The sequence below is a fragment of the Cervus canadensis genome, chromosome 3, assembly GCF_019320065.1.
Source record: "Cervus canadensis isolate Bull #8, Minnesota chromosome 3, ASM1932006v1, whole genome shotgun sequence".
In the NCBI taxonomy this organism is placed as follows: Eukaryota; Metazoa; Chordata; class Mammalia; order Artiodactyla; family Cervidae; genus Cervus; species Cervus canadensis.
The window spans coordinates 58752430-58777594 of record NC_057388.1 but is presented as its reverse complement, the minus strand read 5'-3'; the positions used below and the strand labels follow the sequence as shown (position 1 = coordinate 58777594).

Below are 25165 nucleotides of genomic sequence, written 5' to 3'. Positions count from 1 at the left end.
TATAATACACCATGAAATGTCTCAAATATATTTTGCACATTGTATTTCCATAAAAGCAAGTGAAAGGATCAGTTTCCTCTGCAGACAAATGACAAGGGAAGCTGAAAAAGGCATCTGAAAGCAGACACCTTTGTGGTAGAGAAGTTGGCCAAAATGGGGGGAGGGGAGGTACCAGATAATGAATTGACCCCCAAGGATCACACGTTGAAGGGTCTGAGGACCTGCCAGTGTCTCCCTAGTAATGAACTGTATGGAGGCAAGTGCAATTCGCTCTTTTTATAATGAAGGTTATATACTTTCAAAGCTAAAGCAGAATTCAGGAATTTAGTGGGGGGAAATGCAGTGATTCTCCTGTTTCATTTCTTTCTCCCCTCTCTCATATCGCTCCTCTTAGAATATTTTCCCCACTCTGACCCCAATAGATATCTTAATGGTGATTTCTGGATTATGCGTGCAACCTGTTAATTATCTATTTCTTTAAAACTCCATTTTCCAATTGTGTTGTTTTTCTACTATCATTGGGAAAGACTGACCCATAAAATGCACTTGGTTTCCATGTTGAGAACTACAGGAAGGTAGATTAGACAGAAGTAGGCATCAGGGTTAGAGGACCAAGCCCGCCCAGGGCACTGGCCACTGCTGGGAACTAGGGCTTCTGAGCATAGGCCCAAGCTGATGTGGCCAACTCTGGTCACATCAAAATTTGGTCAAAATCCAAGAGGCTCAGGTGCAGTGAGAGCGATGCTTGGAGTCAGGCAGGTGCCTGCATCTGTCGACCTTGGATAGGCTCCCAGGGAGCCTATAAAGTGACTGATGAGAGGCGGAGGGACTAGTGTTCAACCCTGGGCTGGGGAGGCTTGCACGTAGGGAACCAGATAGAACATAGGAGACAGGCAAGGGAATGCAAGGACAACGGAAACCAAATCGGATGACCAGCTATCACTGGGTGTATACTAACTCATTAGCTTTTTAAACTCTGTTGACCAAACACCCATCTTAGATGCACAGAAAATAATAGCAATATAGGACAATCTCCCTGGAGTCGTCATTCAGAGCCCTTCTCAGGCCTCTTTCCCCAACCAGTTCTCATTATTCAGCTCCATGCATTACCCTCACATCTGCCAGTGTTCTTTCACTTGCTCACTTCCCCAGATTTCTTCTGGCTACTTGAGTTTGAGCCTCCTGGATGGACTGGAAACTATGGAAATGACAGATTAAATGTATCACAGATTGAAGGTCTGAGCTGAGATAAATCCTCAGGGGGAATGTTCCTCAGACAATTTTCCCTACTTAGTAGCACCTCCAAGACAGAAAACAAATTCCCACAGGCTTATTTTTTAATCTGTGGATCAAGCAGAAGAATAGTTTCTTGGTATTTTTATCACACAGTAATCCTTTGGTTTCTACTACATTGCAGAGATTTGGACCTAATTTACCCAAATGTTAGTTTTCTATATTTCAAGGGTCTGGAGCTCAAATAGCAATTTAAATGTTAATCTCAGTTCTTGGTATATAGCAGACACTTCATTCATTTGTTCAATAAATATTAATTTCTACCTGGACTTGGAGCCCAGTGGATTTTAAGATGATTTCTAGCATGTGCGGTCTGATATACTGTGAGATTTCGGATGGAATACCAGAAATAAAATGCCTCAAAGCTTCCAATACACCCTATTTATGATTAATGCGGAGGTTCTTTTGTGAGCCAAGAATGACTCATAAGAAGGGACTCACACTAAAATGAATGTGGGGCATGGGCATTTCTGCTTCTGGTGAAATCCAAGAATTCACTAGTAACCAGGAAACTACATCACTGAGTCATGCAAAGGCAGTCCTGATTTGCACCAAAGCCTGATAGGAATGAGAACAATTAGGCAGTGAGCAGCTAACATTGCTAACTAAGCACAAAATATGACCCATGGCAATAATGATCAAATACTCCAGACCAATATCTAACCACTTCTGGTCAGAGTAGAAAGAGGTTATACAATATGTCCTGGAAGCTAAACTAAGAAATAAATGTTAGGCAGAGAATTGCTTTTCTGTTCAGCCCAGTTTGAAGAAGCTAACGTTGAATTCTCTCACCCATGATAGTGGTATTAAGAGATAGGGCAATGAAGATAAGTAGAATAGAGTCCAGATAGAGAGGAATCTTTTCTTTTGATAGCAAGTTCTTTCAACTCAGGACAAAGATCCAGAGTGGACCTTTCTCCACTTTTGAAATATTTTTTAGGACACAAGTCCACTATCTTCTTATAAGCCTTTCTCTGCTCTATGACCATACCTAATGTTCATGGATGGGCCCTGTCTGTCTTCACTAACCTAAAATTTCTCCTGCCTTTCCTCATACTGTTCCCAGGCAACCTACTTGTTTTCTTGGTTACATCTACTCATTTTTCAGACCCAACTCACACCTTAATTTCTCCAGGATATACCTTTTGACGAACCACCCCAGTCCCCCGCAGTTTCTTCCAAGATGTCCCTTATTGGGGATTCTACAGCACCTCCATCACAGTAGCTCACATTGAACATTTTTGTTTATATATATGCCTCTACCATCAGACTAGGAGCTCCTTGTCCTAGCCTTCCCTCTATGGTACTATGAAACTTCTGTGGGCCTATGGTAAAGATCCCAAAGTATGTTGAACTTTGCTGCTAGATTGTCAATAAATGTTTGTTGAGCCTCAGATATGCAGATGACACCACCCTTATGCCAGAAAGGGAAGAAGAACTAAAGAGCCTCTTGATGAAAGTGAAAGAGGAGAGGGAAAAAGTTGGCTTAAAACTTAACATTCAGAAAACTAAGATCATGGCATCCAATCCCATCACCTCATGGGAAATAGATGGGGAGACAGTGGAAACAGCGTCAGACTTTATTTTTGTGTGCTCCTAAATCACTGCAGATGGTGATTGCAGCCATGAAATTAAAAGGCACTTACTCCTTGGAAGGAAAGTTATGACCAATCTAGACAGCATATTCAAAAGCAGAGACATTACTTTGCCAACAAAACTCTGTCTAGTCAAGGCTATGTTTTTTCCTGTAGTCATGTATGGATGTGAGAGTTGGACTATAAAGAAAGCTGAGCAGTGAAGAATTGATGCTTTTGAACAGTGGTGTTCGAGAAGACTCTTGAGAGTCTTCTACAAGTAGATCCAACCAGTCCATCCTAAAGGAAATCAGTCCTGGGTGTTCACTGGAAGGACTAATGTTGAAGCTGAAACTCCAATACTTTGGCCACCTGATGCGAAGAGCTGACTCATTTGAAAAGACCCTGAGGCTGGGAAAAATTGAAGGCAGGAGGAGAAGGGGATGACAGAGGATGAGATGGTTGAATGGCATCATTGACTCAGTGGACATGGGTTTGGATGGGCTCCGGGAGTTGGTGATGGACAGGGAGGCCTGGCGTGGTGTGATTCATGGGGTTGCAAAGAGTCAGACATGACTGAGCGACTGAACTGAACTGAACAGAGCTTGATTATGCAGAATGAGAACCAATATAACCATAATCACAGCAACACGATTTCAAGGACAGTTTCCCAATTCCAGCTTGAGTATCATTTGTACACCAACCCATGGCTATATCAAGGCTTTCCTCTCAGGCTAAATGTCTTGCCCCTTTATATACCACATGAGAGATCACAGGACGATTCTTAGCGCCCAACTATTTGGGACCATTTTGGCTGACAGCCCTACTGTCAACCTCAACAGACTTGGGCTGTGACAATACCTCCCAACCCATTCACATCCTCTATTCTTCATGCAGGAGGCCCCCTGCCAGCAGGTCCCACCAGGCATTAGGAAGAGGATGCAATGTACATTCCTGTTCTCGACACCTGTTAAAATGATATGGAAAGGCTTATAAAAACATAAGACTGAAATTAACATCCACACATACATGTAGCTTTTTGTAATTTTCTAATTTTTTGTAATAGCAACTAATTAAAAACTCTTGTAGCTATTTTTTTCATAATTGAGTATTACCAATGAAAGTTACCCTGGAAGTAATCCAAGACAGAATCCCTAGTGGTCTAGGCAAAACAGCTAGACAAGTTGAGTGTAGATAGGTGGTTGTGATGACAATAATTCCACAGAGGGTATCTCCAAGCTGGGTTACTGGCAGGATGGTAAAAATGCAGATTTTCAAAAGGGGCAACAGCAGGAAGTGATTATGGGGAAGAAGCCAAGGTGAGCACTTGTGAGCAAGCTGGGTCCTATGCTGTGCCTCCTGGTTGACTGCCTCACTGGTTGTTGACCACTTGGCAGCGCTTCCTTAGCAGCAGGTGGGGTGAGGCTTGGGGAAGAATTGGGACAAGCTACTGAGTGACAGGTTTCCAACTGTTCAGAAATGGTCACTACCCAAGGGTCTACAGATCCTCTTAATGCATCTCATTCCCCAAGTCTAATGAAGCAGCTTTGGGAACCCAGAGTTTTTGTAGTCGGTTCCTGCCTATCTCACTTTAAATTGTGTGCTCACTGTGTTACATAGTAATTCAGCCTCAATGGAACAGGATGTTTTCAGAGCTCTTCTTTTGGTATTTCCAACCCACCTAAGCAAAGTTACTGAGGCTTGGAGTAGGCGTCAGAACCCGGGTACTATGAATGACAGGGGGCATACAGGTCTCGGTGACAGGACTGTGGAGTTTATTGGTTTGCTGATTGAGAACTGAGTCTGAATCATAACCTTTCTGAGACTTCATTTCCTCTCGTGGGAAGTATGATGTATTTGCTACTTCCTGTGTTTGAGATATTCATCTTCAACTTCATAAAAATAACAAGAACCATTAAATGAACCGTGAAAATGTAAAGGGTACAGAAAGCCCTGTACTCCCTGGGGCAGACGATGCAGCTGCATCTTGTGTGATATTTACAGCTTCCGTTGTGTGGAAGCCACACGTCACTCCAGGGTTCATCCATACAAACACATACTGAGCACTGACCTTACTCTCAGTCCTTGGGGAGGCAGTTGAGAAGCTGATTCAGCTTCAGAAACCCAGCTTCAGACAAGTTTGGGTCAGAAGGAAAATGAAGATCTGCTTCCCACCTGAAAATTGAAAATAAATGAGGCAACTTTACCATCTCTGGCCCAAAATTCAAGCAGAAAATCACCACCAGTAAACATGGCATGGACTTTTCTGTCAAGCAAAGCCATGTTCAAGTTCCAGCTGCATTGCTTAGGAGCTAGGTGCTCTAGGTAGCAACTTCTCTGAGCCCTTACTTCCTTACCTATAAGATTGAGGACAGAGTCATCTCATCAGCCAGACTGTGACAATTGCACATGACAATCACCAACAAGCATTTACTGAGTACCTAGCATACATCAAAAACGAAGTCCGTCAGGAGCTAGATTAATAATGGGATTCACTCAAATAATGTTAGTTCCCATTCACCCCGTGATTGTTACAGATACCTTAGGGATGTTTTGCTTGCTTTCAGTTTCCAGGACTTCATTGGAAAGAGGATTATCATTCTTTGGGTTTGGATAAATCATGTCTTCCTCTTCAGACAAGTCTGACATATCTAGTTTCAACTAGAGTCATTTAGCTAAATGTCCTGTATTTCCTGGGATAATGTTCATTCTTGTGATATTTATAAGTACCTTTGGCCTTGTCATCAACCATATAGCCATCCATCAAATACTTATTCAGTTCTTTCTATGGGGAAGATAAAATGCCAGCCTGGAATGGTGACCCAGACTTAATGCCTGATCTCATGGAAATCCTTTTGACTCTGAAAGCATATCCCATGGGGTCAAATCCCAAGTATCAGCCCTGTGCCAGCACCAGCATCATCAAGAGAATGCTGCAGTTCCTCCCTCTTAAACCAACACTGTAATTTTCTGATCTGCAGGGAGCTTTCATCACTGCATGGTGTCATTAACTTTAGGTTAAAAGCCAATTAGTCATAAGCCCACAACTATGTAACTAAGTTGAAAACACGCTACAGTCATTGAAAAATTCCAAATTCGCTTACTACCTCTGTTCTGTATTAAGCAACTGGCTTGAATTTCTGCCTCACATGACCACTAGGGGGCATTTAATCTCCAACTATATTCTGAAATAGTTCACAAACTGCTGTGTGGAGGAAGGAGTGCAGACTAGGCTCGGGGGAAATTTCAGCAGACCCGAACGGAAAGTGGGATGAAGGGGGTAAATTCAAGCATCATTCTTAAAAAGTAGTGAATTATTTATAAATCACTGCTCAAGCCTAAATATAGTCCATGAACCTAAAAAGCAGATCAACCAATTTTTATGTTGTGTGTACTATGCATCAGACACTGAGCTAGAAGTCTTCATCTTCATCATCATCTCTATCCATCACAAGTACCCTGAGACAGATTTCATTTCCATCATCCTTTTATAAATGAGAAAACAGTCTCAGAGAGGTTATCACTTACTGATGTGTCACACATCCAGCAAGCAGTAAAGAATCTCATCCCAAATCAGGCAGGTTTGAAAACCTACTCACTTTTCTACTAAACGGCTCACTGGACTGTGATGCTCAAATGACTCTCAACTTGTTTCCCCAATTCCCATTCTTGTAGTTTTCCAAATCTTCATATTACCTTCGGATGTGTGTGTATGTTTAGGTGTATGGGCATGCATAGGTTAAGAATGCTATGAATAAAATGATCCTACAACTATGTAATTGTTTTTATACCTAAAGATCTTTGGACAACTGATGACACACATGGGATTTAATTTTAACAGTATAATTTATACAGTCTACGTGTTTTAGTCTGCTTTGTAGTGTCAACACTTTGTACTATACACAATTCATTGATATTGAATGAATGAATAAATAAATACACACGGCTCTCAGAAAGTTACAGTAGGGAGCTTCTTTCATCTAGAGATTTCCTGAAGCCAATGAATTAAGGTGAGACTGTCTTTCAATAGAAAACTGCAAAGCAGAAGGCGTAGACTTGATTTCACAGAATTTGCTCAACCCAACCCACAGATGTTATCTAACCCCAAGGAGAGCATTATAGACCTGGGCCTGTTCACAGAGCACCCTGGGCCAGCCAGCCCAAAGCATGGTTACTGCAGGTTCTTCAGAAGAGGCTCAGCTGCAGAGCCAGCACTCACTGCTCCAAGCCCTCCTGAGACCGGACCTCCGATTCACTGATACGTCAAAATGGGATAATTTGATTTGCAGTATTTGTCACTCTCTGCTCCCAGCAGGGCAGTTCTGAGCCCCAAGCCTACTTTGAAGAGATTGGCTGCCTGGGTCAGGATCCTGAAGTACAAAGATGGAAAAAGCAGCCCTCCCATGTCCACTGGGAGTCCGGTGGCTCCTCACTAGAGAAATGTGATTTCTGGAAATCTGAATCTTGGTGTCAGCAGCATAATCCCCAGTATGCTTGGTGAAAAGCAAATCATTTGCCCACTTCAGTATTACTTTTCTGGAGATGTGGCCTAACTGTACTTCCCATAGGCACTTAGTTATGTCAGGAAAAGGGACTGTGAAGAAAGAGGGATTCTGGGAAAAAAAAACCTTGACTTCTAGTTCAAAATTACCCTGGGTTCACTTAATTCTCTTCCTAATTCTCATCCCAAAGTCCTTCAGAGTGTAATTTTCGTTGGAAAAAAACCTGTGTCAGTAGTAGAAAATAGGGAAAGTTGATGCCGACTTGCTGTAAAGTTGGAGGTTGTCTCTGTAAGGCGTGGAGATGCCGGAGCACAGGCAGAAGGCTGTTCACTCTCTCTCCCGTGAAGTAAGAATCATCCTGTTGAATCAGGGAGGGAGGCCAGGCCCCCAGGGAATCCCACCCAGGAAGGCGCAGTCCAGAGGCTGAGGCTGGGCTGGATTTCTGTGGGGAGTTCACTGATGGCCTCAGACTCCAGGGAGGAGAATGACAGCCAACTGCCTTCTCCTAGTTAAAGGGAGGCTGGAGCTGGGCAGGGCCAGGAGTGGTGCTGGGGAAGACAGCGGACTCAGTGAGGAAAACAGCCTGTATTCACTGCACTCGCTTGTCCCCTCAGAGTGCCAGGCCTCCTTCTTTGTCTGCTTCCACATGCTACCTTCTCCCCATTCACTGTGGAGACCTGGATTTCTGATCTGATGAAAACAAAAAAATCATAAGCATTCTAACATTCCTTTTCTTCTTCATCTGAGGCTGAAAGAGTTCAACAGAGATTGACTAGTACTGGACAAGTATGGAAATAAACTACCCTCCACCTCCACCCAAATGGAGAAAATTTTCTGGATATGGTATAGTGTTTTATAATTCAAAGCAAGGAATTTTTTAAGGCATCGAAACACTTCTCCAGGTGAAAAAGATCTCCTAAGAGAAATAGGAGAAATTCTTAGAAAAGCTCTCGTTTGTGTTCTCAGCAGGCCCGGAAAGGACTTTGCAGGCCCCACCTGCCACACCACCTGCTCTAAGGGCTCCTTGATCTTTCCTGAATCATGTACACTACCAGGAGGCCATCATCTTCCCAGAGAGCAAGAGAGCAAATGACATTAGGACCATACTGGGGACATATATGCTTGATGCATCTCCTGTGTCATCTGCCATCATCATAATGTCCACAAAAGATCTGCTCAGACTTCCAAGCCACCTATTTTCTTGCATTGGTCCCCAGGTTGTTCTACAGTTTTAAAAAGCAGGTCCTCCAAGTTCAAACCACTTATTTATGTTCACTACCTACATATGAGCTGCTGAATAGGGAAGGTCAGACTGGCCCATCAAGGCCTCCCCTCCTGTATCTGCTCCCGACAGCACAGTTGTCCATGGATCTCAAAGGAGAGAATTCTCTTACAAAGTCTCAGAACAACCCTTTTCATAACAATTAGTTTCCATTCCTAATGCTTTCTCAGTGCCACCCATTTTCAGGCTGCTAGAGAAATGAGTCATCCAGAAAAAGGTATCCCTTCTGGTCAGAAAAGGACCAGAGAAAATCAGGAAGCCTGGTGCTGAGCAAAGACACTGTCTTCCAAATGAGAGATGATGTAAGCATGATGGAGGTGAGGTGTTGTCACTGGTGCCCTTCAAAGCAGCAGAGATTGTCCACCCTCTGGTCCTCTCACTCCACTTGTGCACACACCCTGCCCCCAACACCACCACCACCACAAGGAACGTTCCCTAACTTCTACCATTCTGTGGCCCAGACCTCTACCAGGGCCTCAGAATTCATCTGTACATGTGAGATGGAGAGCTTTAATATCAGCTTGATATTTAATTAACATGGATGTGTGTGTGCATGCTTATGACATATTTTTCAAAGGATAAGAAGGATATACAATGCAATTGAAAGGATATTTACTTTCTGAGAGAAGGGACTTGATCAAGACTAAAAGTGGTGGGCAAATGGGATCTGAGCTTTATCTGGTTCATTATAGTTTTAAGAATTGATTTGTCTGTTACTGTGTAATTTAAAATTAATATGGCATAAGAGAAAGTGCTGCTGTGATGCCTCAGATTTTTAGGGAGTGTTTCAGTCAGAGTTCTCCACAGAAAACAGAACCAATAGAAAGATAGACGGATTAGATAGAAGATAGATAGATACGTTATTTAGTTGCTAAGTCATGTCCGATTCTTTTGCAACCCCATGGACAGTAGCATGCCAGGCTCCTCTGTCCATGGGATTTCCCAGGCAAGAATACTGGAGTGGATTGCCATTTCCTCCTCCAGGGGATCTTTCTGACTCTGGGAACACATCAATATCTCCTGCACTAACAGGCAGATTCTTTACCACTGAACCACCAGGAAAGCCCAGATAAATATTTAATATATTATATTGAGAGAAAGAGAGAAAGGAGGAGACTTACTTTAAGAAATTTGCTCACATGATTGTGGGGACTCCAAGTCTGAAATTCTTAAAGGAGGTGACAGGCTGGAAACTCAGGCTTGATATCTATGTTCTATAATGAATTCTTCAGGGAATCCTCCTTCTTCTGGGGGCAACCTCAGCTTTTTCTCTTAAAGCTTTCAACTTATTGGATGAAGTCCACGTCCACCCGTATTAGGTAGGGTAATCTGCTTTATTTAAAGTCAAGTGATTATAGATGTTAACCTCACAACAACCACCTTACACTAGAGTTTGACCAAATAGCTGGGTCCTCTCGCCTGGCCAGGATACAATTTTATCACATACAATTTTATCATTATAAGGGATTTCTTCAGGCTCTTCTTTTTTATATAAGATTTTTTTAATGTAGATCATTTTAAAAATCTTTATGGAATTTATTACAATTTCACTTCTGTTCCATGTTTTGGTTTTTTGGCTTTGAGGCATATAGGATCTTAGCCCCACTAACCAGGGATCAAACCTGCACCCCACACACAGGAAGGCAAAGTCTCAACAACTCTACTGCCAGGGAAGTCCCTTCTTCAGGCTCTTCTTACTGTCTTCTCCAAATAGGAAAAACACTTTGCATCCTGGTCTTAGACGTGCACATTCTTATCAGGATTCCGCCCAGACATTTTGGGCTGAAGTGTCTCAGCTCCTGATCTCTGATTTGCCTCTGGGTCCCCTTGGGCCCTGTTCTCACCTACAGCGCGGCCCTCCCCAGTCCCTGTGTCCAGCCCATCCTGTTGCCTCTGTTTTTCTGGGCTTTGGACTTAAGATAGCTGAAAAATTCCATTAAAGGGAGAGTGGGAAACTTTTTATAAAGAACTTGACATTTTGAATGAGTAGCATTCCTACTTTTTTTTCACTTTTACTAATTATACATTTTCTCAGTGGAATTTTAATATTCCTGTATTATACAATTCGGTCAAAGGAAAAAGAGTAAGAAAACCCATAATCACACTAAAATAACCACTCTTAACATTTTAGTACACTTCAGTTCTTTTCCTACATGTATAATTTTGCAGAGTTGTAATCATACCCAATATATAATTTTATTATGTTTTCCATTTACCATTATATTATAAGCATTTTTAATGTTGCCACATACTCTTCAGGTCTGTCGTTGTTAATAGCTACATAATAGTTCACTGAATTGAAGTGCTTTATTTACTTAACTATCCTGTTATCTTTAAACAATTTCAAATTTCTTCTTACAATAAATAGACACATCTTTGTGATTGTAGTGCTCTTTCTAACACCTAGAATTCTTTCACATAGGCTTAAAATTGCTTAGCCAAAGAATACTGTGCCTATATTTTTGTCTGCTGACATATATTTCCAAATAGATCTTTATGATGGTTGCATCAATTTACACTGCTGCCACTGTAAATAAGGACCATTGTGTTTTTGTTCTCTTGAGAGCAGAGCTTTGACAGGTGGGGGACAGGAGACCAGGAGGAAGACATTTCAACAACAAAGCCTGAGCCTTGCTTTCTGTAAAGTACTAGGGTTCTCACTTACACTGGTTTTTTGTTGCTTTGTTTTTCACAGACTGAGCAGTTGATAACTCTGTGGGTCCTCTTTGTTTTCACCATTGTTGGAAATGCCATTGTGCTGCTCTCTACCTGGAGGAGGAAGAGGAAGTCAAGGATGACCTTTTTTGTGACTCAGCTGGCCATCACAGGTAAGCAACTGCAGGAGAGGAATAAGCTGAGTAGAGAATTCCAATGGCTCCTCACTATCAAGTATCTTACCAACAGAACTGGTGTATTACCAGTCCAAAACGCAGCTGCAGATTTGGGAATAATTTCTGTAGGGATATAAAACTCAAATTTGAATTTTTCTTTCAATAAGTTTAACATATTTAAATATTTATAAGATTCCATTATAAAAATAACTCTCTAAACAACAAAGTTGAGCATACCATTGTCAGTGCTACCAAAGGGTTCTACTTTCCTTATACACAGCTGCCTCTATGGTTCACTAAGGTAATATTATCATATCATGCCATATGATGAACTTAAAGAATATACCCCAGAAAATGGACCAGAATTATCTTTACTCAGTAATAAATGTTAAGTCTTAAGGACTTTGCAGATTTAAGTCTGTGGGCATTGCTTTTGAAATGTAAGTGACATGCAACACCACTGCTGGGCATAGTACAAGGATCATATCCTAGATTTCGATGCTTAAGGGTGGATTTAGGGACTGGCTAGTACTGTTGACGGAGAAGGCAATGGCAACCCACTCCAGTGTTCTTGCCTGGAGAATCCCAGGGACGGGGAAGCCTGGTGGGCTGTCGTCTATGGGGTCACACAGAGTCAGACACAGCTGAAGCGACTTAGCAGCAGCAGCAGCAGTACTGTTGAAAAGTGAATGCGTCACACCTAGAAGGAGAATGATGAAATATTCTCAAGTTTAAAAATGATCTATGAAAGAAAGGCCCCCAAATAGATGAGTAGAGTCCAAATTGGTAGGGCTTATGTTCAAAAGGAAAATATAACTGAGAGAGTTTTATTCCACAGGCCAGAGAAGAGAGTGGGCAGATGGGATTCCTGGATGGTCCAGCCTAAGACAGCTGTGGAGTCCTGAGCTATGGGAACCAGATAGCTGTCATATGCTTTTAATTTGAATCTTAGTGAGGGCAAATGCAAAAAAAAAAAAAGTTTCATAAGTGTTAAGTGCTAACAAGGAGCAAGGGTAAATGACTGCTAGGAAGGGCTGTTAGGTACATTCAACCTCTTCTGTGCTTTTAGTTGCAGTAACGGCCGTGAGAGTTCCTGGGAATTTGGTCTTAAATTCCAATATGTGAAACATATGACTCTGTATCTTACAAAAAACCTTGGCCATACCTTGTTGATATCCTGAAATTCCCCTCTTCCTCTTTAACAAAGTGTAGGAGGCTCATCTGCTTGGGTTGGGCTACAGTGTCCAGGGTGAAGAACAAAGGCGCTATTGAGAAACATGGAGATGGAAGAGGAACCCACCGAGTAACAAAAGTGGGACTTGTGATGAAAGAAATTCCTTCAATCTTTCCTATAAAGAGAAGCCCCATTTTTCACTAGGAGTAGAGTGTAGGAGGGGGCTTCCTAGGTAGCCCTAGTGGCAAAGAACCTGCTTGCTGATACAGGAGACATAAGAGATGCACTTTCAATCCCTGGGTCAGGAAGATCCCCTGGAGAAGGGCATGGCAACCCACTCCATTTTTCTTGCCTGGAGGATCCCAAGGACAGAGGAGCCAGGCAGGCTATAGTCCACAGGGTTGCAAAAAGTCAGATATGACTGGAGTGACTTAGCACGCATGCAAAGGGTAGGAGTAAAGGGTAATTAGAATCATCTGTTGATAGTAAATGTAAAATTCTTAGATGAGGTTATAATAACTTACTTTCACCATATTTTTTTCACTTTCAGTGCTATAACTAACATTCTATGAAACCATATATTCTTTTAGAGTGTAAGAATTTAGAGGTGGTAAGGATATCAGCTTAGAGTTTAAAGCGTTGTCAAGAATAATAATAAATGAACAACTACAATCTCACCATCTATTTTCAAAAAGAAGAGTTGTGTGTTTTACTGAAATCCATAGTCTGCCATGTTAACCTGGGCTTAATTTCTCATGAGTGTTCTAGATAGTCTGTTTTTTATTTGTTAATTCCCTATGGAAAAACTCAAGGAGTCAGATCAGGAGCATTTCAAGTGAAGAATTCTTGGAGAGAGCAACTTTGCCTAGTGTCTGAGAATGGGCTAACTTCTTATGTAAGATGTTAAAATTTTCTTCACTCACGTTTCACCTTGATCTCAGATCCTGTAGTAAGGGATTTGAGAATACATATCGGAGTATTCAGTAGCACATATGAAAAGGTTGCTTCAATATCAGCTGCAGGATCTTACACTTTGAGATTCATATAAATTTGATTTGAGTCTCCTATTCTATGTTAATGGCCTCCCCAAGATTTCTTCAAATTTCCTAGACTTTATATTTTCACTTGTCACTTCTGGTTCTCACTTGCTATCTCTGCAGAACTCTTGTTCTCTTTTACAAGCATCTCACTTTCCCTAATTAGTCTTTCTTTTTTAAAGCCAGACTGACCCTAACAAGGCACTCAGCTCTCTTTTCCTTTATTTTCTTTAAAAATTATACACAGAAAATTAACTTTCTAGGTTTAAAAGACTTTGCCAAATGTTTCTGGCAACAGAGAGAGACTGCATTATAACAAAGAAAATATATTAAAGTTGAATATATTTTTAAAATTTTCAGATACCACCAGCTGTCTTAGACTCTCCAGTGTTGTTTATAGGATGACTAAATTTTTCACATGAACATATTCTTAAATCATCAGATTCAACCAACATCATCAGTGACAGACATATTTGGAAAACAAAATTCAGAGACATTTTTATACCTGGCTCTTCTAATTGAGAAAAGTAAATGCTAACAATTATTACTGGGTAAGGCAATATTCTTAAATATTCAAAATTCTTAAAGAGATGGGAATACCAGACCACCTGAACTGCCTCCTAAGAAATCTGTATGCAGGTCAAGAAGCAACAGTTAGAACTGAACATGGAGCAACAGACTGGTTCCAAATCAGGAAAGGAGTACGTCAAGGCTGTATTTTGTCACCCTGCTCATTTAACTTACATGCAGAGTACATCATGCAAAATGCTGGGCTGGATGAAGCACAAGCTGGAATCAAGATTGCCAGGAGAAATATCAATAACCTCAGATATGCAGATGACACCACCCTTATGGAAGAAAGCAAAGAACTAAAGAACCTCTTGATGAAAGTGAAAGAGGAGAGTAGAAAAGTCGGCTTAAAACTCAACATTCAGAAAACTAAGATCATGGCATCCAGTCCCATCACTTCATGGCAAATAGATGGGGAAACAATGGAAACAGTGACAGACTTTATTTCAGGGGGCTCCAAAATCACTGCAGATTGTGACTGCCGCGATGAAATTAAAAGACACTTGTTCCTTGGAAGAAAAGTTATGACCAACCTAGACAGCATATTATAAAGCAGAGACATTACTTTGCCAACAAAGGTCTGTCTAGTCAAAGCTATGACTTTTCCCGTAGTCATGTATGGATGTGAGAGTTGGATTTTAAAGAAAGCTGAATGCCGAAGAATTGATTCTTTTGAACTGTGGTGTTGGAGAAGACTCTTGAAGGTCCCTTGGACAGCAAGGAGATCCAACCAGTCCATCCTAAAGGAAATCAATCCTGAATATTCACTGGGAGTATTGATGCTGAAGCTGAAGCTCCGATACTTTGGCCACCTGATGCAAAGAACTGACTCATTAGAAAAGCCCCTGATGCTGGGAAAGACTGAAGACAGGAGAAGGGGATGACAGAGGATGAGAAGGTTGGATGGCATCACCAACTCAATGGACGTGAGTTTGAATAGGCTCTGGGAGTTGGTGATGGTCAGGGAAGCCTATCATGCTGCAGTCCATGGGGTCACAAAGAATTGGACATGACTAAGTGACTGAACTGAAAGCAATATTAATACTCTTTATTAAATAATATTGTCCGTTATGACTCTCCTGACAAAAGCCTCCTACTTACAGTGATTCTTTGAGGAACCTTTTGATTTCCACTTGGTCTCTGATTTACTTAGTTGGTGAATCAGTTGGAATTAGATTCAGCTGAATATAAAATCCAGATAAAGGTGGCTTAAGTCTACAAGGATTTATTTTCATCTTATGTAAAGAATTCTGGAGGTAGGCAGTCCCGGGCTCATATTGTATTTCCTTATCACTGGAAACTCAGGCTTCTCCATATTTCTACTCTATTAAAGAACCTTGAGTTCAACCTCAAGGTCAGCTCATGGTATATGGCTCATGGTCAGTTGTTGGTTCAAGATGGCTGCTTGAATTCCTGCCATCATTCCCAGATTCCAGTCAACAGAAAGGCAGAGAGGGGAAAGGACAAGAGGGGCTCATGCCCCACCACCTGTCCTCTTAGCTGGCATTCCTAGGATTCCCACTCATTACTTTTTGCTTTCATTTTATTTGCCATCTCTAACTAAAGAGAAGCTGGTAAATGTTTTTGGTTTTTTGTTCATTTGTTTTTAACCCATTGGCCAGAATAAAATCATTTCTCTTCCTAAGAGAGAACAGAAGTAAGTAGCAGTCTCAGGCATAGCTTGTCTTCTGTACTTTAGTTTCCTTCAAGAAAGAGAAGTTTAGACAGTGAATCCTGTTTGACCACCCATTTCCCTGCTTTGAAGATACTTCTACCAGATGCTGTGCTTTCTTCTTCAGACCTCATATCTTGGCAAGTAGTACTTTTCATGTTGTCCAAACACTGCAGTGACCCATTGAATGACTGTACATTAAGTAGATAAATTCCTATTGTTGACTATTTACATGAAAGAAGTGAAAGTGTTAGACACTCAGTCATGTCTGACACTTTGAGAACCATGGACTGTATAACCCACCAGGTTCCTCCAGGCAAGAATACTGGAATTCAATTCCTCCTGAAATTCTCCAGGCAAGAATACTGGAGTGGGTTGCCATTTCTTTCTCCAAGGTATCTTCCTGATCCAGGAATCGAACCCCGGTCTCTGTAAAGAATCTTGTAGGCAGATTCTTTACCAGTGAGTGGAGTTATAAGAGAAGCCTGCCCTCCATTTTTAGCTACTATCATCAATTCTGCAATGAATATTCTCACAATTAAATCTGACACACATTCTTTATTATTCGCTTAAGCAAATTTATAGACATGAACTTAGTGCATCAAAGGAAGACACTTTTGTGACTTTCAAATTGGCCAATGTCTTTTTAGGTCACCCAGGCTAAAAGGTGACAAAAAATGGCATGCGACAAACCTTCCAGAAGCCACCAACACAGATCCACACTGAGTCTTATTTTTCAAAGATCCTGAAAACAGAGGTCTTCAGTTCAGTTCAGTTCAGTTGCTCAGTCGTGTCTGACTCTTTGTGACCCCATGTACTGTAGCATGCCCAGCTTCCCTGTCCATTACCAACTCCCAGAACTTGCTCAAACTCATGTCCATTGCATCAGTGATGCCATGCAACCATCTCATCCTCTGTCATCCGCTTCTCCTCTGCTTAAAATCTCTCCCAGCATCAGGGGCTTTTCTAATGAGTCAGTTCTTCACATCAGGGGCCAAAGTATTGGAGTTTCAGCTTCAACATCAGTCCTTCCAATGAATATTCAGGACTGATTTTCTTTAGGATGGACTGTTTGGATCTCCTTGCTGTCCAAGGGACCTTCAAGAGTCTTCTCCAACACCACAGTTCAAAAGAATCAATTCTTCGGCATTCAGCTTTCTTTAAAATCCAACTCTCACATCCATACATGACTACGGGAAAAGTCATAGCTTTGACTAGACAGACCTTTGTTGGCAAAGTAATGTCTCTGCTTTTTAGTATCCTGTCTAGGTTGGTCATAACTTTTCTTCCAAGGAGCAAGTGTCTTTTAATTTTATGGCTGCAGTCATCATCTGCAGTGATTTTGGAGCCCCCTAAATTAAAGTCTGTGACTGTTTCCATTGTTTCCCCATCTATTTGCCATGAAGTGATGGGACTGGATGCCATGATCTTAGTTTTCTGAATGTTGAGTTTTAAGCCGACTCTTCTACTCTCCTCTTTCACTTTCATTAAGAGGCTCTTTAGTTCTTTGCTTTCTTCCATAAGGGTGGTGTCATCTGCATATCTGAGGTTATTGATATTTCTCCTGGCAATCTTGATTCCAGCTTGTGCTTCATCCAGCCTGGCATTCCCATGATGTACTCTGCATATAAGCTAAATAAGCAGGGTGACAATATGCAGCCTTGACGTACTCCTTTCCCAATTTGGAACCAATCCATTGTTCCACGTCTGGTTCTAACTGTTGCTTCTTGACTTGCATACAGATTTCTCAGGAGACAGGTCAGGTGGTCTGGTATTCCCATATCTTTAAGAATTTTCCACAGTTTGTTGTGGTCCACACAGTCAAAAACTTTGGCGTAGTCAATAAGGCAGAAGTAGATGTTTTTCTCAAACTCTCTTGCTTTTTCTATGATCCAACGGCTATTGGCAATTTGATCCCTGGCAATTTTAGGTCACCCAGGCTAAAAGATGAGGAAAAATGTCATGTGACAAACTTTCTAGAAGCCACCAGCACAGATCCACACAGAGTCTTATTTTTCAAAGATCCTGCAAACGGAAGCCTTATTTATTTGCAATAACATTAGGGCATGATTAGTTCCTTGAGGGCATGAATTCTCTCTGTTCATCTGTTAACATTCAGTCCACACCTACTCAAATCTAATTTGCTTATTGTAAAAAGGAGCAGGGCTTCCCTGGTGGTTCAGTACTAAAGAATCTGCCTGCCAATGCAGAAGATACAGGTTTGATCCCTGGTCCAGGAAGATCCCACATGCTGTGGAGCAACTAAGTTCACAGCTATTGAGCCTGTGCTCTAAGGCCAGGAGCCACAACTACTGAGCCCATGGGCCTCCACTCCTACTGAAGTCCACGTGACCTAGACAGAGCCCGTGCTCAGAGGCAAGAGAAGCCACAGCAACGACAAGCCCACCACAACTAGAGAAGTAGCCCCAACTCTCCACAACTAAAGAAAAGCCCAAGCAGCAGTGAAGACCCAGAACAGCCAAAAATAAATACATTTAAAAAAATCATTTCAAAAATAAAAAGGAACATTTTCTTCCTCCTATCTAGTGTATCAGAGAAGGAGCCACATCTACTTGTCTTTCTTTTCCCCCACAGTCCCTATAGCAGCACTCATGTATTTGTGAAAACAAAGAACACATCATTTACATTTCAATGGAAGAATTGTTTTAGTTTTACACCCATATATTTCGATTCACTTCCTTCTTCTCCATATTTCTGATCCCTTCCAAAAAAAAAAACAAATTCTCTATATCTTCCATTAGAAATTTTGACTGTAGGATTTAGCCTTGAGAATGTAAGAGAATCAGAAGATCTTAAAGCTGCTATTTTGGCATATTCTGCAATTTTTAGCACATCCATTTTAACAATTTTCTGGATGAATTTAATGACTGTTTATATTTTATGAGCTAAAGTGCCAATTAAAATTTATTATTCATTTATCATCTTCAGGACTGACGTCTGTTTTATTCAAATGCCATAAAGAACGGGAGCTAATGAGAGTAACTCCCATTGAGTGTTCAACCAAGGAAAGATAGAAAACATGTTTTTTGGCATGTATTCAAATAACTTTCTTCTGATAAGACCAAATCTTCTCACATTGGTGGAAATTAGCTTTGCTTCAAAGCACTTTCTTGAGAGCAACTTACCAATAAACTAAGGAATGTACCACCCTCAAAGGCTCCCTATTAATTATCTGACAGCAGAGAAAACTGAGAGGTTTAGCAAGGGGGGTGAGACCAGGAAGAGTGAGATGTTCAAGGTCATACATAGAGTTCACTACCACTTACAAAGCTGATTTCACTCACTGAGTTGCATACTCAGTTCATTTCATTCATACTCAGTTCATTATTTGAATTCTGCTCATTCATTTACTTTTGATATTGTTTTTAATTTTATTGAGATAAAACTGGCATAGACTATGTATAAGCTTAACACATTCAAAGTAATGATATGTGATATGTATATATAACAATAAGTTCAGCTAACAACCATCACCTCACATAGTTACAATTTTGGGGGGAGGAAAGTCAAGAAATTTTAAAATCTACTCTCAAGCAACTTTCAAATATACAATACAGTATTGTTAACGACAGTCACCATGTTGTACATTACATCCCCAGAACTACTTCTTCTCATAAATAGAAGTTGGTTCTCTTTGACCATCTTCACGCATTTCCCCCAGTCCTCACCTCTGACAACCACCTACCTGTCCTCTATTTCTATGAGTTCATGTGTTTTTTTCTCTTAGTTTTCACATACAGTGTTTGTCTTTCTCTGCCCTTTCACTTAGCATAATGCCTTCAAGATTCATCTATACATTGTCATAAATGGGAGGATCTCCTCTTTATGGTTGAATAATATTTCATTGTGTATATATACCATGTATTCTTCTTTATAATATTTATTTATTTTTGGCTGAAGTCTTTTGTGGTTTGATGTGAATTTTAGGAATTTTTTCTATTTCTATGAAATAATACCCTTGAAATATTGATACAGATTCCATTAAACCTATTGATTGTTTGGGGTAGTATGGACATTTTAGTAATATTAAATCTTCCAATCCATGAAAGAGGTTATCTTTCCATTTCTTTGTGCCTTATTGAACTTCTTTAATCAATATCTTACAGCTTTCTGTGTGGAGATCTTTCACCTTCTTCATTAAATTTACTCATAACCATTTTATTGTTTTGAATGCTATTGAAATGGCATTGTTTCCTTTATGTCTTTTTCAGATAATTGTTAGTGCATAGAAAAGGAGTTGGCTTCTGTATGTTGATTTTATATCCTGCAACCCAAATCAGACAAAAATAATGACTAAGCTCCCTAGCCAAATGGGGTCACCATCTGTGATCTTTGCTCTCATGCATGTGTGAAGAGAAATGCGGTCTGCCAAGACCTGAGCACTGGTTGCTGTGGCCCCACCCTCCTCCTCTGTTTGTTTCTGATCCACAGGAGTCAAACCCTACAGAGTTCCCCAGTGAGCCTTGTGAGGAGTGAGATCATAGTGGGCAGCCTGGGAAGCATCCTGACATTGGGGGAAGTGGATGCTCACTTTGGTATACTTCTTCCCCACTGGAGAAACTGTAGGCCCAGTAGGGCCCTCTCAGATGTGCTTGCCTGGGGGAGGGGCAATGCAGTCAGAGTGTAGTTCTTCCCATTACCCTTATAACAGGGTCCTTCTTGATCTCTGTGATTCAAGGGGCTATTTCACCTCACCTTGTGTTCAGGCATTTTCATAATCATGTCCTGTCTATGGACAGTGGCTAGTTGGTCTTCTTGTGAGGGGGACTGTAGTCAGCAATGATCTGTGTTGCCATCTTGATGACATTATTTGTAACCCTTCCCTTCTGTAATGGAAATGCTTAAGACGATGGATAATTTTTCCCTAAATTCATACATTTCATGAATTAATTCTTACTGTTTTATTTTCCAAATATTTAGTGCTTTTTTATTTCCTCTTTCACTATGAAATAACCATTTCATAGGTTTCAATTATTTTTATCTTTAATTTTCAGATGACTATTTTTCTATAACATTTTGTAATTCACAATTAATTGTATTGCCTTGCAGTCAGAGAGTACTTTTAGAAGAATTCTTGCTCTTTTGAAAAATATTTAATACATATTAAAAATTAGGACATGTCAACTTAAAAAAAGTAGTCACAACCTAAAAGTTCAGAGTCATGTTTGATTTGGTGGGAGTTTTTAGGACTTCAAGCCCAGAGACAGCATCTCAAGTAATCCTGAGAGAACTGCTCTGAGGAGGCGAACGGGAGAGCCAGGTTATATAGAAGTTTTACAACAAAGAGCAGGTAGTCTTAACATCAAAATATTATTGTTAATTAAAGAAAATCAGATATCCCAGGTTAAGGAATTTAGCACTTTTCTATGTAGGGGAAGATGCCAGAGTCTGAGCTTGCTGAAATCATTCCTTTCATATGCATCTCAGTTATCCTGGGGCCAGTATCCTGTGTTTTTCACATTCTGAGCTCCCTTGGGGCTCACCATAGGGATTGGCTGCAATCTGCTGGCTATTAGATAGCAGGTTGGAGAAAGAAATGGCAACCCATTCCAGTATTCTTGCATGGAAAATCCCATGGACAGAGGAGCCTGGCTGGCTACAGTCCATGGGTTCACAAAAAGTTGGACACGACTTAGCAACTGAGATGCACACAGATAGCAGGTATTCTCCTTCCTGAATGCCCTTAGGACTCAACAGTTCACACTGAAGGGCTGGAATTGCTGATGATTGTGACATCCTTGTTTATTGATATGGCAGGAAATATTTCATTTCTCAGGCTTAAATTTTTCATTTCATTTCATTTAATAATAATTAAAGTTGTGGAAATTAAAAAAAAACCACCTAAATGAGAAAAAGCAATGATTGTTTATGGAGAGCTTAAATAGCAAGGGAGTCAATCATCGTCATTTGTGTTGGCAGACACTCAAAGATAAGCAAGAGTGGAATGCTTTGTAATGGAAAAAAAAACTTCAGGTATGCCTTGATTGGAGGTTGTTGGCACAGGAAGTGGTAGGCAGGCTAGCTAGAAGCATGGCATCAATGTGATTGGTTAACATTGCATATTTGGCTTTGTTCAATTGGTTATAAGTTGGAAGCAGAGGTGGTTATTAATTAGGGAAGCTGTCAGTTTTTAATCACGAGCTGGCTGTTTGGGGCAGATCACTATAGCAGTTATTGTTTGGTTTTCCAAACAGGCTGCTATCGATAGTAGGTTGGCTTCCTGAGTTGATCACTGCAGGTTGTGGGCCAAAATTCCATTTTTATATAGTCTGGTCATTGTCCATATGTATATTTAGTTTTTCAATATATTCTTTGTACTTATCTTTCTGAATTTTTCTCTGGTTATCATCTTCAAATTTTCTCTATCTCCATATATGTACTTCTTGCCTATTTACTATGTCATGAGTGACTAAAAGCGCTGTTAAAAACTCTTTCATACTTTCTCTCATTTTCTCCCAGTATCTTTTAATCAATATTTATTTTATAAATTTTAGCATTCTGTTACTTGGTTCTTAAAGTCTCTTAATATATCTTTAAAACAGGTTTGAGTGCTTAATGTTAAATGCACAAACACAATCCTTCTACTTTCATTTATTAACTTGCTTAAATTTTATTTATGTGATACTAATACTAAATGCATCTATTTAATTTTTATTGCATTCATTTTTCACACACTGGACTAAGCATTTTAGTAAAACCTCATTTAAAAAATATAAATATATAGATGGGGAATACGTGTAAATCTATGGCTGATTCATATCAATGTATGACAAAACCCACTGAAATGTTGTGAAGTAATTAGCCTCCAACTAATAAAAAATAAATTTTAAAAAATATATATATTTATTATAAATGCCTCTGCTTTGTGACTATGCTTGCAACAATTATCAACAAGTATTTCTATATTTGAATATTTCAAAGATTATCAATAGTTGGCATCCCCATTCTTGGTTCCTTTATTTTGATAGAGCTCCCAATTCTCTGGAGTACTTTGAGTGTTTATTTTTTTCCCGCTTCAGGACAGGATTCTCAAGGACCTGGCATTAGTGAAAAAGACTTTCTCTTGACTCCCAAAAATAAAAATATAGGTGAGGAAATGTTGAATTCACAACTCAAATCACCAAAGATGTTGCTATATTGACTCCTGGCATTTCATGTTACAGAGAAGTATAAAGTCAGTCTGGAATTTCTTCCCTTATAGCTTATCAGATTTTTTTTCTTTTGAGTATTCATACTTTAACCTGTTATATCTATTTATTGATCTGTTCTATCAGTTCTGCTTTTTGCCAAGTAAGCTCTTTTGATCTGCAGATTAAAGTGATTTCTAAGTTCATTTTATTTGTGTCTGAATATTGATTACCTTCCATTTGTTCTGATCTTATGTTCAGGAACACTATCCATATGTTAGGAACTATGGTCCTTTTCTCTCACCAATTATATATCTTGGTCCTATTCTTCCATATCTGGAAGAACTATGAAAACTTTTTCTAATGATTGATTTGATTTTGATTAGCAGTGTAAAACTCTACTTTTTAATGTTTCTAAAGTCTCTTAAAAGTTGCTTTTCCTTTGAGCAGTTTCAAAACATTTCTTCTTTATATTATCTAGTGCCTTTTTATTGCTGTCAACTTCTCAACTTCTTTTTACAACTTACTTAATGACTTCCTACTTTCCAGGTGGCTGGTGCTAGTGGTAAAGAACCCGCCTCCCAATGCAGGAAATATGAGACATGGCTTTGATTTCTGGGGTAAGAAGATCCCCTGGAGGAAGGCATGGCAACCCACTCCAGTATTCTTGCCTAGTGAATCCCATGGACAGAGGAGCCTGACAGGCTACAGTCCATGGGATGGCAAAGAGTTGGACATGACTGCAGCTACTTGGCACGCAATGTCTTCTTAGGTGGTGCTAGTGGTAAAGAAGCTGCCTGCCAATGCAGGAGATGTAAAAGACATAGGTCGGAAAAGACGTGGGTTCAATCCCTGGGTTGGGAAGATCCCCTGGAGGAGGAAATGGCACCCCACTCCAGCATTTTTGCCTGGAGAATCCGTGGACAGAGGAGCCTGGTGGGCTACAGTCTATGGGGTCGAAAGAGTTGGACACAACTGAGCATCAGAGCACGTCTTATTACCTCATCTTTCATCTTGCCACACACAATGTCAAAGTTTTTCTAAAATGTAATAAGAACACAAAACACTGCTTAAATTTAAGTATGTTTCCTGAACTAAAGGGTTTTGTTTAAGGATTTTTTTCTGACATTTGTGTGTTCTTTTCTACTTAATGTTATAAAATTTCACTACTTTATGACTCACTCATTCCACTAAAAGTTGTTTGATTGGCTAACATCTGAATAAGTGCATGTCTTTCATTTAGATTATTCCTATAGTGGCTACACAATGCCATCATTGTTCCCTATTCTGAGAAGAGGTGGTCTATGTTTGTAAAGAAAACCAGTTTCTCTTGAGCAGGAAGAGAAGGTATTGCCTTATCACTTTGGGAATAATATAACTAAAAGGAATGAACACTTATCCCAGAAAATCTTTTTCTTCTTCAGAAAAATTCGGTTTCTTTTTGTTCTCTCCCTTTGCTCCTCAGTCATCACACTATGTAACCTGGAAAAGGCACTTCACCTCACTAAGCCTTCTGTTTTCTCAACTCTAAAATGAAGAAGCTATCTGCATGGGCTTAAGAGATCAGAAGTGATCTGGTTGTAGCAGTCTTGTGCTTCTAATTAGAAATTTGCAGGTGTAGAAATTGAGGGGATTTTTTTTACACCTTCAGATGTCTGCTGATTAAACAACTTTTGTCATAATAAGTACAGGTCACCTTTTTCAATTAGCTCTGTTGCTTAATAATGGTACTATCTGGCTCCTCATCCATATGGAAGGAAAATGGCCAATGGAATGTAGTAATAATAGTGATAATAAGAATGATTCATTCTTCTGTTGCTTGCTGCCTCACTGGGCTTCCCTGATCAACACACTACAGTCCCTTTGTGGCTTATTCTTTCATTCCTTCCTTTAGTCTTTAAACAACTATTATTAAACACTAATTATGTCATCATGAGAAACACTGAGCTGGAAGAAGCACAAGCTGGAATCAAGATTGCCGGGAGAAATATCAATAACTTCAGATATGCAGATGACACCACCCTTATGGCAGAAAGTGAAGAGGAACTAAAAAGCCTCTTGATGAAAGTGAAAGAGGAGAGT

General features: G+C 40.2%; 1 protein-coding gene across 3 annotated transcripts in view; it reads left to right on the top strand.

The window, feature by feature from the left end:
• The window catches only part of NPSR1 (neuropeptide S receptor 1), a 146820-nt gene that overhangs the window by 18594 nt on the left and 103061 nt on the right, over positions 1-25165 (top strand). For all 3 annotated transcript variants that reach the window (XM_043463225.1, XM_043463227.1, XM_043463226.1), the window contains exon 2: positions 11347-11479. In XM_043463225.1, the coding sequence (XP_043319160.1) occupies positions 11347-11479 (133 nt within the window). The remainder of the gene's footprint in view (positions 1-11346; positions 11480-25165) is intronic.